The 12,585-nt window shown below is 47.7% G+C and overlaps 2 protein-coding genes across 3 annotated transcripts in view; both read left to right on the forward strand.

Moving 5' to 3' along the window:
- The first annotated feature begins 3,858 nt into the window (after positions 1 to 3,858).
- On the forward strand, positions 3,859 to 8,973 carry MIP (major intrinsic protein of lens fiber). The gene is made up of 4 exons (XM_032173371.2): positions 3,859 to 4,262; positions 4,761 to 4,925; positions 5,364 to 5,444; positions 7,002 to 8,973. Exons 1-4 carry the CDS (start codon positions 3,903 to 3,905, stop codon positions 7,185 to 7,187), a joined length of 792 nt encoding a protein of 263 aa, XP_032029262.1. The 5' UTR covers positions 3,859 to 3,902; the 3' UTR covers positions 7,188 to 8,973.
- A 75-nt stretch (positions 8,974 to 9,048) lies between these two features.
- The window catches only part of TIMELESS (timeless circadian regulator), a 33,668-nt gene continuing 30,131 nt past the window's right edge, over positions 9,049 to 12,585 (forward strand). For both annotated transcript variants that reach the window (XM_032173372.2, XM_032173373.2), the window contains exon 1: positions 9,049 to 9,165. The gene's annotated coding sequence lies outside the window, so the exon portion shown is untranslated. The remainder of the gene's footprint in view (positions 9,166 to 12,585) is intronic.

Raw genomic sequence — 12,585 nt, forward strand, 5'->3', positions numbered from 1 at the left:
TCCTGATTTGCTGGGACTACAGGTGCAGGTAGCTCCTGTTTTTAAGTGCTTTATTCTGTGCCAGACACTGTACTAGGCTCTTTACCTACATTATGTTATTTGATACAGAGGAAATTGAGACTCAGAAAGCTTATGCTAATCTGGCCAGGTGCAGTGACTCAGGCTTGTAATCCCAGCACTTTGGGAGGCCGCGGTGGGCAGATCACTTGAGGCCAGGAGTTCGAGATCAGCCTGGCCAACGTGGTGAAACCCTGTCTCTACTAAAAATACAAAAATTAGCCAGGTGTGGTGGTGTGCACCTGTAATCCCAGCTACTTGGGAGGCTTGAACCCAGGAGGTGGAGGCTGCAGTGAGCTGAGATGGCACCACTGCACTCCAGAGTAAGACTCTGCCTGGGGAAAAAAAAAAAAAAAAAAGAAGCAAGCAAGCCTATGCTAATCTAATCTATTCAACAAATATTTATTTACTGCCTTCTGTGTGTTAAGCACCAGGTTTGCACTGGTGAAAAATCAGACAGGGTCCCTGCCCTCCTGGAACCTATATATAGCAGGGATAACTTGCCCAACCAGAAAGTGGTAAAGCATATATTGTTGTCACTGCTGTTTTTAATTAATTTGGGGTACACAGAATATTTTGTTGTTCATGATATCCTCTCCTCATTGGCCTATATATGGCTCCCACTTATTTGTTTTTAATAATGATTAAGCATCATTTCTAACCATCCATCCAATAGAAAAACTAGAACCTTGACAATTACTTTTATTTTATTTTATTTTTGAGACTGAGTTTCGCTCTTGTCGCCCAGGCTGGAGTGCAGTGGCACAATCTTGGCTCACTGCAACCTCCACCTCCCAGGTTCAAGCGATTCTCCTGTCTCAGCCTCCCAAGTAGCTGGGATTACAGGCACCCACCACCATGCCTGACTAATTATTGTATTTTTAGTAGAGATGGGGTTTCACCATGTTGGCCAGGCTGGTCTCCAACTCCTGACCTCAGGTGATCCGCCTGCCTCAGACTCCCAAAGTGCTGGGATTACAGGCGTGAGCCATTGCCCCCAGCCAACAATTACATAAATTTACATGATGTGCTACCCAAGTTTCTCTTGGGTATATAAGTGAGAAGTGGAGTTGCTGAGTCAGAAATTATGTAATTTGACCTGGCGTGGTGGCTCACACCTGTAATCCCAGCACTTTGGGAGGCCAAGAGGGGCAGATCACTTAAGGTCAGGAGTTCAAGACCAGCGTGGCCAACATGGTGAAACTCCATTTCTACTAAAAATACAAAAATTAGCTGGGCATGGTGGCGGGCACCTGTAGTCCCAGCTACTTGGGAGGCTGAGACATAAAAATTGCAGAGGTTGCAGTGAGCTGATTGTGCCACTGCACTCCAGCCTGGGCAACAGAGTGAGACTGTGTCTCAAAGAAAAAAAAAAAAAAAGAAATTATGTAATTTGTTCATCTTTATAAGTAGGTGTTAAACTGTGTCCCAAAGTCATTATCTCAGGTGGGGAACAGTGCCTCACGCCTGTAATCTCAACACTTTGGGATGCTGAGGTGACAGGATCACCTGAGCCTGGGAGTTTGAGGCCAGATTAGGCAACACAAGTGAGACCCCATCTCTACAAAAAATAAAAAAGTTAGCTGAGCATGGTGGTAAACACCTGTAGTCGCAGCTATTTGGGAGGCTGGGGTAGAAGGATCGCTTGAGCCCAGGAAGCTGAAAATGCAATGAGCTGTGATTGCACCACTCCACTCCAGCATGGGTGACAGGGCGAAACTCTGTCTAAAAAAAATAAATAAATAAATAAAAGTAATATCTCAGTTTATACTCCCACCAGCAGTTGTAACTGGTTCTTTTTTTTTTTTTTTTTTTTTTTGAGACGGAGTTTCGCTCTTGTTGCCCAGGCTAGAGTGCAATGGCGTGATCTCGGCTCACCGCAACCTCTGCCTCCCGGGTTCCAACGATTCTCCTGCCTCAACCTCCCAAGTAGCTGGGATTACAGGTACCCGCCACCATGCCCAGCTAATTTTTCTTATTTTTAGTAGAGACAGGGTTTCATTATGTTGGTCAGGCTGGTCTCGAACTCCTGACCTCAGGTGATCCACCCATCTTGGCCTCCCAAAGTGCTGAGATTACAGGCGTGAGCCACTGCACCCAGCTGGTTCTGTCACTTTTTATCCTCACCTAATTGGACCAGAGTATCTGTGGCCAAAGTCTCTGCTCTTAACACCATGATGTGCTACTCTCTCTCTTTATCCTGTCCAGGGGAAGTTTTCTGGAGGCAGCGTGAACCCTGCATGCTTCCTGAGGCCAGCAGTGGTGACTGGGATCTGGGAGCATTACTGGGTGAGATGCATTGAGGGTTACAGGGCCTTAAGTCAGGAGACTGATGAGGCTTCTAGAATATAGGAGATTCCAATGACTTCTGGTGGACTGTTTCTCTTCTATGTAATTGAGAGCTCCAAACCCTTTGGGTGCTCTCTGACCTGTTGTCAGCAACTCTTCCTGCCAGTGGATAGGTTAGATGGACCCCCTACCTTCACTATAACTCTCTTTCTGTTCATCCTCAAGCTGGGTATTATGAGGAGAAAGCACAGTCCCTGATCTGTGTTCCTTCTGTCTCCCCACAGGTGTACTGGGTAGGACCCATGCTGGGCACCATTCTTGCAGGCCTCACCTCGAATTTCTGTTCTCTGGTGCTTCATGAGAAAAGTTTGTGGCCGGTATGACTTGCTACTATGTGGAGATGGTAGAACCTATCAGTATGTCCCATTCCACCTTCTCCATCACCACACAACTCCACACCTAGGTCCCAAGTCCCTCACCAAGCCCGAGCACAACTGAACCTGTTTCCCCAAACTTTCCTTCCCCATATTATCCTTTTCCGTCTCCTTGACCAGCTGTTTCCCCAGGTCTGATCCCAGCACACCCATATCTTTCCCTGGGGATCAAGGCTTAGGGTGTGCTGATCATGGCTGTATTAGAGGATATTAGACCTTCCCATTGCTTCATAGCCAAGACTCAGTTTCCTTCCTTTCAGTACTTCTTGCTATGACCATGTGATTTAGGAAAGATGAAATACAAGCTGATTCTAAGGTTTAACTACGAGTCCCTTTCTTATTCCTATCCCTCCAACCCCACCCCCAGCCCATGCAGGGATGATAGTGTCTTCTCTCTGTCGATCCCTGTGGTTTAAAAAGCCAGGCCTAGGGTTTGAAAAGGGAGGTGCTGTCATGGACTGGGGGTAGGGAACCCAGGCTCAGAGAAAGCCAGACGCAGCAGAACTATTTTGTCCCAGAGCTGCAGGGTCCACAGATTCCAGCCCAAACTAGCCAATGGGAGAAAGGCTTCTAATCCCTGGGAACTAAAGAATTCTCTTTAGTTATCCAACTTCCCTGCTGAACCCCACTCCTTACCCCCACCCCCACCCTTACCCCTGGCAGACTCAGAGGAGGCTGAGGCCCCCAGGAGCTCAGCCCCAAATGCCATGAAGTGAGCTCAGCTTGATGGACCTTCCAAAGAGAGCTCAAGAGTATTCTAATGTTGATGTCAATCAGGACTATGAACCCCAATTTTGACACACACAGAAGGGCAGACTCTTCCAGTCCTGCTGTTCTTCACCCCCACTTCTCGTAGTCTCTCTTGCTCTGACCCCAATCCCACCCTCACTGCCATGGCTCTCTCGGCTCATCTCCCAGTTGAGAAAGGCGGGAAAATCCAACATCTTTACCATGTATGGGAGGCGACTTAGCCCTCCCCAGCTGTGAAGGGGTTAAGAGGCTGGGCCAGCTACCTCAGCCTGCCCCTCCCAGGGATTAAGAGTCCTCTATAAAGGGGACTGTCCACCCAGACAAGGCCATGGGGGTAGCAGGGACCCAGGCACTGTGCCCATCCCCCCTGCCATGTGGGAACTGCGATCAGCCTCCTTTTGGAGGGCCATATTCGCTGAATTCTTTGCCACCCTCTTCTATGTCTTCTTTGGGCTGGGGTCCTCACTGCGTTGGGCTCCTGGATCCCTGCATGTTCTGCAGGTGGCTATGGCATTTGGCTTGGCCCTGGCTACACTGGTGCAGTCTGTGGGCCACATCAGTGGAGCCCACGTCAATCCTGCAGTCACTTTTGCTTTCCTTGTGGGCTCCCAGATGTCCCTGCTCCGTGCCTTCTGCTATATGGCAGCCCAGATCCTGGGAGCTGTGGCTGGGGCCGCTGTGCTGTATAGCGTTACCCCACCTGCCGTCCGAGGAAACCTAGCACTCAACACGGTAATGGTTGGCTGAGAGGGGAGGGGGAACCTGGTGTCCTGACTCTCTGTTGCCCTGACTCCCTGACTGGTGCAGGTGAATCAGCTCACCTGGGGTCTGGGACAATATGTGCATGTGTGAGCATGTGTGTGTTGAAGTGGTGAGGATTGACAGGTGGTTTAGAGCTTTAAGGAAGGCATAGGGCCCTGGACTGAGAATTAACAAACCTGAGTTTGAGTTTCAGCTTTCCTTCCAACTCCTTGCAGGTTCTTAAGGAAACTTATTTTACCTTTCAAGGCCTCAGTTTCCTCATACATGTAAGTGGCTGCAATCATTTCCATCATGAAGGAGCACTGTTAGGAGATACTAAGATGCAAATACAATGATTATGAAGGGGGTTGTATTGTCCTTCCTCTCCAGGGACCTGATGCCATAAGGAGATCCTTGCCGGGGAAGTCTTGAGGAGGTAACACTGTGGCAGCCCTCACGAGCTGCCTCTCTTCTTCTTCCTTTGCGCAGTTGCACCCTGCAGTGAGCGTGGGCCAGGCAACCACAGTGGAGATCTTCCTGACGCTCCAGTTTGTGCTCTGCATCTTTGCCACATATGACGAGAGGCGGAATGGCCAACTGGGCTCCGTGGCCCTGGCCGTTGGCTTCTCCCTTGCCCTAGGGCACCTCTTTGGGGTAAGCAGGAAGGAGAACAACTTCTCATTCAAGGATTCCGGGGCCCCTAAACCTTTCCCAACTTTTAAGGGTTCTTCCTGCCTACTTCACTGTCAAACATGAACATTATCCATCGCACTCTGTACTGGCACAAAGGAATCAACTCTGCCCTATCCCTCTCTTGTGACTGCTATATCTAGTCCTTCTTGACCCCAAGGTAGAAATGAATGCATCATGGCTAGACATGGGCTTTGCCTATGGATCCATAGTCTGTTCCCAGACAGGGCATCAGTTGCCCTCACCCCATTCCAGGAACCCCTGGAGAGTCATGCAGGCTGTCCCTCCCCACTTGCTGCTGGCTAGAGAAAAGATGCCAGCTCTCAGGGGCAATGTGGGTTGTGGGGAGAGAAGCTGGGGTGCAGTAGGGGGGTGTCTCAGTTACAACTGTCTCTTTTGCAGATGTATTATACTGGTGCAGGCATGAATCCTGCCCGCTCCTTTGCTCCTGCCATTCTCACTGGGAACTTCACTAACCACTGGGTGAGTGAAGGGAGAGGGGCAAGATCCTGGAGCCCTTCTGGATGGTTGTGGACTGCAGGTTCCAGGCTGGATTCCTGCTTTCCTTCTGCATGTGTTGGCTGCTCTACCAGCACTCAGCTAAGGGGGCTGTCAGAGAGTGTGGCATGCCTGTGTGAGCAGGATTCATGATTTTCCTAGAAGGAGAGGCTCTTGCTCATATTTTTCCTTCTCTGGTTACTCAGGGAGTATGCACTGAGTATTCACTGGTTGCTGAACTAGGGGTATGAAGAGAGACAACTAAATATGAGCAGAATAAATTCTGCTCTCCGAGATCAAGATGTGTTGTGAGCACAAATGGGCCTCAGCCCCATTCCAGTTCTAATACGTTATTGGCTTTGTGTGTGACCATGGGCAAATAATCACTCTGTGCTTCAGTCTGTTTTACTATAAAATGGGACATTACGAGAAATGTGTGAAAGTTATATGTGAGAAACATTTAGCACAGAATCTGATATAAAGTAAGCACTCAATAAATATTGGTTATGTCCAAATATATGGAAATAATTTTAAAAATTTTCAAAGCTGTACACCCATTTTCATAACAGCGTTACTCACAATAGCCAAGAGGTAGAAGCAACCCAAGTGTTCCTCAGTGGATGAATGGATAAACAAAATGTGGTATATACATAAATGGAATATTAGCCGTAAAAAGGAAGGAAATTGTGACACATACCACAACATGGATGAATCTTGAGGACATTATGCTAAGTGAATAAGCCAGTCACAAAAAGACAAATACTGTATGATTACATTTATATGGGGTATTTAGAGTACTCAAATTCATAGACACAAAGTAGAAGGATAGTTACCAGGGGCTGATGGGGGTGGGGTGGAATAGGCAGTTGTTTAATGGGTATAGAGTTACAGTTTTGCAAGATGAAAAAGTTCTAGATATAGGTTGCACAACAATGTGAATATACTTAACACTACTAAACTGTACACTTAAAAACATATATATATATTTTTGAGACGGAGTCTCCCTCTATCACCCAGGCTGGAGTGCAGTGGAGCTTGATCTCAGGATCTCAGCTCACTGCAAACTCCGCCTCCTGGGTTCAAGCAATTCTCCTGCTTCAGCCTCCCGAGTAGCTGGGATTTCAGGCGCCTGCTACCGCACCCAGCTAATTTTTGTATTTTTAGTAGAGATGGGGTTTCTCCCTGTTGATCAGGCTGTTCTCAAATGGCTGACTTTGTGATCCGCCCGTCTCAGCCTCCCAAAGTGCTGGGATTACAGGCGTAAGCCACTGTGCCTATCCAAAAATATTTAATATGGTAAATTTTATATGTGTTTTACCACAATTTATAAAATTTTTTTGAAAGCAACATCAAACTAGTGCAAATTGATAACAAATAGAGTATACACATGCTAAGGTGTGGGATAAAGGAGTAATTTGATGAATCAGAAAATAAATGGTGAGTTTATTGTAGATATCAAGTGTACAATATCTTGTTTTCCACTAAGGTGGCTGGAAAAAGAGCAGCAACCAAGCCTGAGTATTCCTTTTTCTCTTCCTACAGGTGTACTGGGTAGGCCCAATCATTGGAGGGGGTCTGGGCAGCCTCCTGTACGACTTTCTTCTCTTCCCCCGGCTCAAGAGTATTTCTGAGAGACTGTCTGTCCTCAAGGGTGCCAAACCTGATGACTCCACTGGACAACCAGAGGTCACAGGGGAACCTGTTGAACTGAACACCCAGGCCCTGTAGAAGCTCCAGCTGAATAGAGGGAGTAGAAAGCTTCTGAGTTTACGTGGAGGGGTTGAGCCAGCCCCTAGATGAAGAAAGAGACTGTGGGGAGGGGCATGTACTTCTTTATTTTTTAACTTATGTATGTGGTTGTTTTTTTTTTTTCTTTTGCTGTGTGAAATCTTTCAAGTTGCATTCATGAGCTGGTTGGTGCAAACTTCCCTTCCTCCCCATCCCACCTCCCTTCGCCGTGTGTGCTGATTGTGCATATGAATGTGAGTGTGGCTGTGTCTGAGTTTTGGGGCATGAGAGCTAAGGAAGCAAAAAGAGGTGCCATCCTATACCTCCCTTCCTCGACCCAGTATGGTGAGTACTGGGTAACCAATACCTTAAGTTTCTGGCCTTTACCCTGCTGCCAGTCAAGTGCATGGCTCTTGATTTCTGAGGGAACAGAGAAGCAGGGAGTTACTCCTCACATGAGGCAGATGGAGAGAAGTGGAGGAGACAAGGCTTCCAAGGGTTAGGAGAAGGGACTCAAGGGAGGTGGGTGGTGAAAATGGAGGTATTAGCCCCAGATCAGGATGTAGGTGTACCAAAGAATTGGGGGGAAGTTAATGGGAATATATAGCCTACTTATCTCAGGGATGCTTGCCCCAGGGACTTGGGTGGGGAAGTAGCTCTGAGAAAAGTGAACACTAGGATTTAGCTGTTCTGTAAAGCCACATAAACCTGTCTACATCCGCTGGCTGGTTGTTTTCATTCTGGCATAATGGATCTCTTCAGAGGTCCTGGGCCAAGGAGCTTCCAACCTAAATAGGGCTTGGGCAAGCCTAGAATCTAGAAAAATTAAGCAGCTTAACTGGTCAGCCTGACATCCACTGTTGTGGCTGCCTGGCAGATGGTATTTAAGCCCCACAATTGTTCCCTAAGGCCAACACAGGAAATCTGATTCCTGGAGCAATAAATGAACGGGTGGTAGTAGGGGGCATGAGGGGAGAGGCTTTGACTCTGTTCTAATTTATTTAGAGCAAATCAAAACACTCCTCAAATGGCATCTTTCTGCTTTTATCACTAGTTCTGTGTTTTTTTTTGTTTTGTTTTGTGTCTTGTGTATTTTCATTTCTCTGTCATCTGTCCTTTCATCTTGAAGCAAATCTCTTCTAACTCTCTCATACCTCAGAAATTGATTCCTTCTCTTTAAATGCTTAATAATTCAGGAGATTATTATTTGTTTGAGCCCTATCTTCTTCTTCTTTTTTTTTTTTTGAGAGGGGGGTCTTACTATGTTGACCAGGTTGGAGTGCAATGGATATTCACAGGCATGATCATCGCACACTACAGTCTAGAAATCCTGGGCTCAAGCGATCTTCCTGCTTCAGCCTCCCCAGTAGCTGGGATTACAGGGGGCCAGAGCAGAGCCCTATTATCTTTTCCTTTTGGCAAGATCTTCTGAGCAGAGGCCAGAAGAGACCCTCAAATGATCAATGAATATTTACGGTTGCTTTCTTCCTTTTATGAGCCTCTTGCATACTTTGAAAGCTTTAAACTTATACCTATAATACAACGGACACCCCCTATCCCAGAAGACCATTCCTCTCTGTACTTCAGCTCTTCACTTCCTCCCAAATAAAACCTAACTTTTCTAACTAACTATTTAAGACTTGGAATAGTCCGCTTGACTAGAAGAAGGGGAAGAATGTTTGTAAATTCACCTCTAATCGGACTTTAATTCTACTATAATTCAGCAGAAAATTCATAGCGCTGTGATTTTTAGATCGACCTCACTTAAAACAGTCCCTGCACTCGCTTCCCTTTTCCTTCCTTCTTCACCAATCTCCGCCCCAGCTCGCTCGGAGTCACGTGGACCAGTCCGGCTCGCCCCGCCTAGCTCTCCGCGCAGGCGAGGACCGGTCCAGCTGAGCCTGGTGGCGGAAAGGCTGCGGCCCCGCGCCAGAGGGCTCCTGGCTCCTCCAGGCTTCTGAGGACCCGCAGGGAGCGGGTGAGTGGGTGTGTGGCGAGAGGGCGCTAAGCGGACACGGGGATCCTTTCGAAGCTATGGGGGCATTCTCGGGAGACGCTGAGTCCCTTTTCGCGCCATCCGGTTTAGAGCGAGGGGGCGGGGCTCGTGCTGCAGGCGCGCACGCGCAGTTCTGTACTCTGCGCCTTAAGTCTCCGGCGCCGTGTTCCTGGGTCTCACCGGACGCAGGCTTAGCCCTGCGCTGCTCCGCACAGCTTGGGCCTCCCGCTGGATGGGTTGTGATGGAAAGGGGCTTGGAACTCCTGAATTAGAACAGAAAGTGTCTGAGGGAGTTCCACTTCGGAGCTTAGCATCTAGTTGAGACCTGAAAAAAACTGGTGTGTGGCCTGGCTGTCAGCAGGGGTCGGAATTCACAGGCCGCTTTGCTTATATCGTGGGTTTTATGGAATGGCTTTCTCACTCCCTTCCCTTCGTTGCCTTGTTTGGGTTTGTCACCTGGACCTCAGCTGCTAATGAAGCTTTTTTCCTTGAGCCTCTCAATTCTTTGCCTTTCGTGCTTCGACTAGTACTTTCAATTTTTTATTTATTTTGAGACGGAGTCTCGTTCTGCAGTGGCGCCATCTCGGCTCACTGCAACCTCCGCCTCCCGGGTTCAAGCGATTCTCTTGCGTCAGCTTCCTGAGCAGCTGGGATTACAGGCGCGCGCCACCATGCCCGGCTAATTTTTTGTATTTTTTTTAGTAGAGACGGGGGTTTCACCATATTGGTCAGGATGATCTCAAACTCCTGACCTCATGATCCGCCCGCCTCGGCCTCCCAAAGTGCTGGGATTACGGGCGTGAGTCACCGCGCCTGGCCTGTTTGTTTTTTTGGTTGTTTTGTTTTGTTTTTGAGACGGAGTCTTGCTCTGTCGCCCAGGCTGGAGTGCAGCGGCCCGATCTCGGCTCACTGCAACCTCCGCCTCCCTGGTTCAAGCGATTCTCCTGCCTCAGCCTCCCCAGGAGCTGGGATTACAGGTGCCCGCCACCACGCCCGGCTAATTTTTGTATTTTTAGTAGAGATGGGGTTTCACCATGTTGGCCAGGCTGGTCTCGAACACCTGACCCCAAATGATCCGCCCACCTCGGCCTCCCACAGTGCTGGGATTACAGGTGTGAGCCACCGCGCCCAACCCTACTAGTACTTGGTACAAAGTAAAGGTAGATCATCTGATGTTAAATTTAAAACTCCTCTTTGACCACCCACAGTTAGCCTTAAATCCGTAGGTGGGTGTCTTTGGCCCCTTACAGTCTGGCCCTGACCCTCTCAATCTCATTTTGTAAATCTCTTACACACCTGACTCCTGGCCACGTGGAAAGATTGTGGCTGCCCTCTTTCATATCTCAGTACTTAGGTTCCTGCTGTTCCTTCTGCTTGGAAGTTCTTGACACTGCTCTGCCAAGCGAACTTCTCTTTGAAGACTGAGCTTAATTGTCCCTCTGAAAATCAATGTATCCGGCCTCCTATGCCAAGTTAGTCACTTCTTCCTGTGTGTCCCTGAAGTTTTTTACCCCCCTGTATTACCAGGGGCACTGATACAGCTCAATAAAAGGTTACTGAGCTCCTAACATGTACCATGCACTGTGCTTAGCACCAGGCTTACAGAGATGAGTAGGACGGAGAGTTCCCATCCCTTGAGGAACTCAAGTCGTAAGGAAAACACATGTAATTGAGTCTTCTGTGGTTAAAGTGAAAGGGTCATCAAGAAGTCCTTCCCGGCTTCCTTCCTCCTCTCACTGCACTCACACCATCTTACATCCTGATGCCTCCAAATCTTTAGCTCCAAACTCTTATCCCTCATCTTCCAGACTTGTCTGTTTCAGTTCAATTTAGTAAAGCATTTATTGAGCACTTACATTGTGCTGGGTAGTGATGATTCCTGATGTGAAAGAGTTTACGTTTTAGTGCAGTTATCATAGGATAGTTAGAATCACCTGAGGAACATTGTCAAAACACTTGCGTAAGCCCCATGTGTGGAAATTCTGATCCTCTAACAAGGCTCTGAAAATTCAAGGGTGAATAAGAATTCCTATCTCTACTAAAAAAAAAAATACAAAAATTAGCTGGGTATGGTGGCATGTTCCTGTAATCCCAGCTACTTGGGAGGCTGAGGCAGGGAGAATCACTTGAACCTGGGAGGCGGAGGTTGCAGTGAGCCAAGATTGCACTATTGCATTCCAGCCTGGGTGACAGAGTGAGACTCCGTCTCCAAAAAAAAAAAAAAAAAGAATTCCTGTCCTCAGGGAATCTAAGGCTAATGGAGGGAGATAGACTTTGATTTTAACTATTATGTACAACATGAATTGTAAGTACCATGTTGGAAGTCTGAATATGGCACACAGTAGACATCAAGGAAAAGGAGGTCACTTCTGTATGGAGAAGTCAGGAGGAAGTCCCTTTTGGGCAGTCTTTTTTTTTTTTTGAGATGGAGTTTTGCTCTTGTTGTCCAGGCTGGAGTGCAGTGGCATGGTCTCCCAGGTTCAAGCGATTCTCCTGGCTCAGCCTCCCAAGTAGCTGGAATTACAGGCACCCGCCACCACACCTGGCTAATTTTTTTTTAATTTTTAGTAGAGACAGGGTTTCACCATATTGGCCAGGCTGGTCTTGAAGTCCTGACCTCAGGCGATCCACCCGCCTCGGCCACCCAAAGTGCTGGGATTACAGGCGTGAGCCACTGCGCCTGGCCTGGACAGAGTCTTCAGAGCTAAGTTGATATTTAGATGGGAGGCCATTCTAGATAGACTAGTGGCTTGAGAGAGAAGCGTGAGAGGTAAACAGGAGAGAGATTCATGAAAGACTTTGTATTGTAGGCACTGGGGGTTACTGAAACTTTAGTTTTGTATGGTAATGCATGCTAATAGTAAAGAATTCAAATAGTATCAAAGGGAAAGAGAAATATTTCTCCTATCCTAGATCCCCTAGTTCTCAGAGACAATCACTATGAAGTTTCTTATGTATACATTGAAGTGTTTTAAGCAGGATTGTTATATGCCTAAATCAGGTAACCATATTGAGGCTAGATTGAACAAGACTAGAGGCAGCTGCATTCATGCCTGTAATCCCAGCACTTTGGGAGCCCAGGGGGGTGGATCGCTTGAGCCCAGGAGTTAAAGACCAGCCCGGGCAACATGGCAAAACCTTGTCTCTACAAAAAATACAAAAATTAGCAGCGTGTGATGATGTACCCTATAGTCCCAGCTATTTGGGAGGCTGAGGTGGGAAAGTTGCTTGAGCCTGGGAGATGGAGGCTGCCGGGAGCTGTGATTGCACCACTGCACTCCAGTCTGGGTGACAAAGTGAGACCCTCTTTCAAAAAAGAAAAAAAGGCTGGTGGCAGAGAAAGAGGATAGGAAGAGGTTGAGTAACCTAAGCAAGATCTACTCAGGAACTGAACTAAGGCAG

This window comes from Hylobates moloch, unplaced genomic scaffold, assembly GCF_009828535.3.
Source record: "Hylobates moloch isolate HMO894 unplaced genomic scaffold, HMol_V3 SCAFFOLD_13, whole genome shotgun sequence".
Lineage (NCBI taxonomy): Eukaryota > Metazoa > Chordata > Mammalia > Primates > Hylobatidae > Hylobates > Hylobates moloch.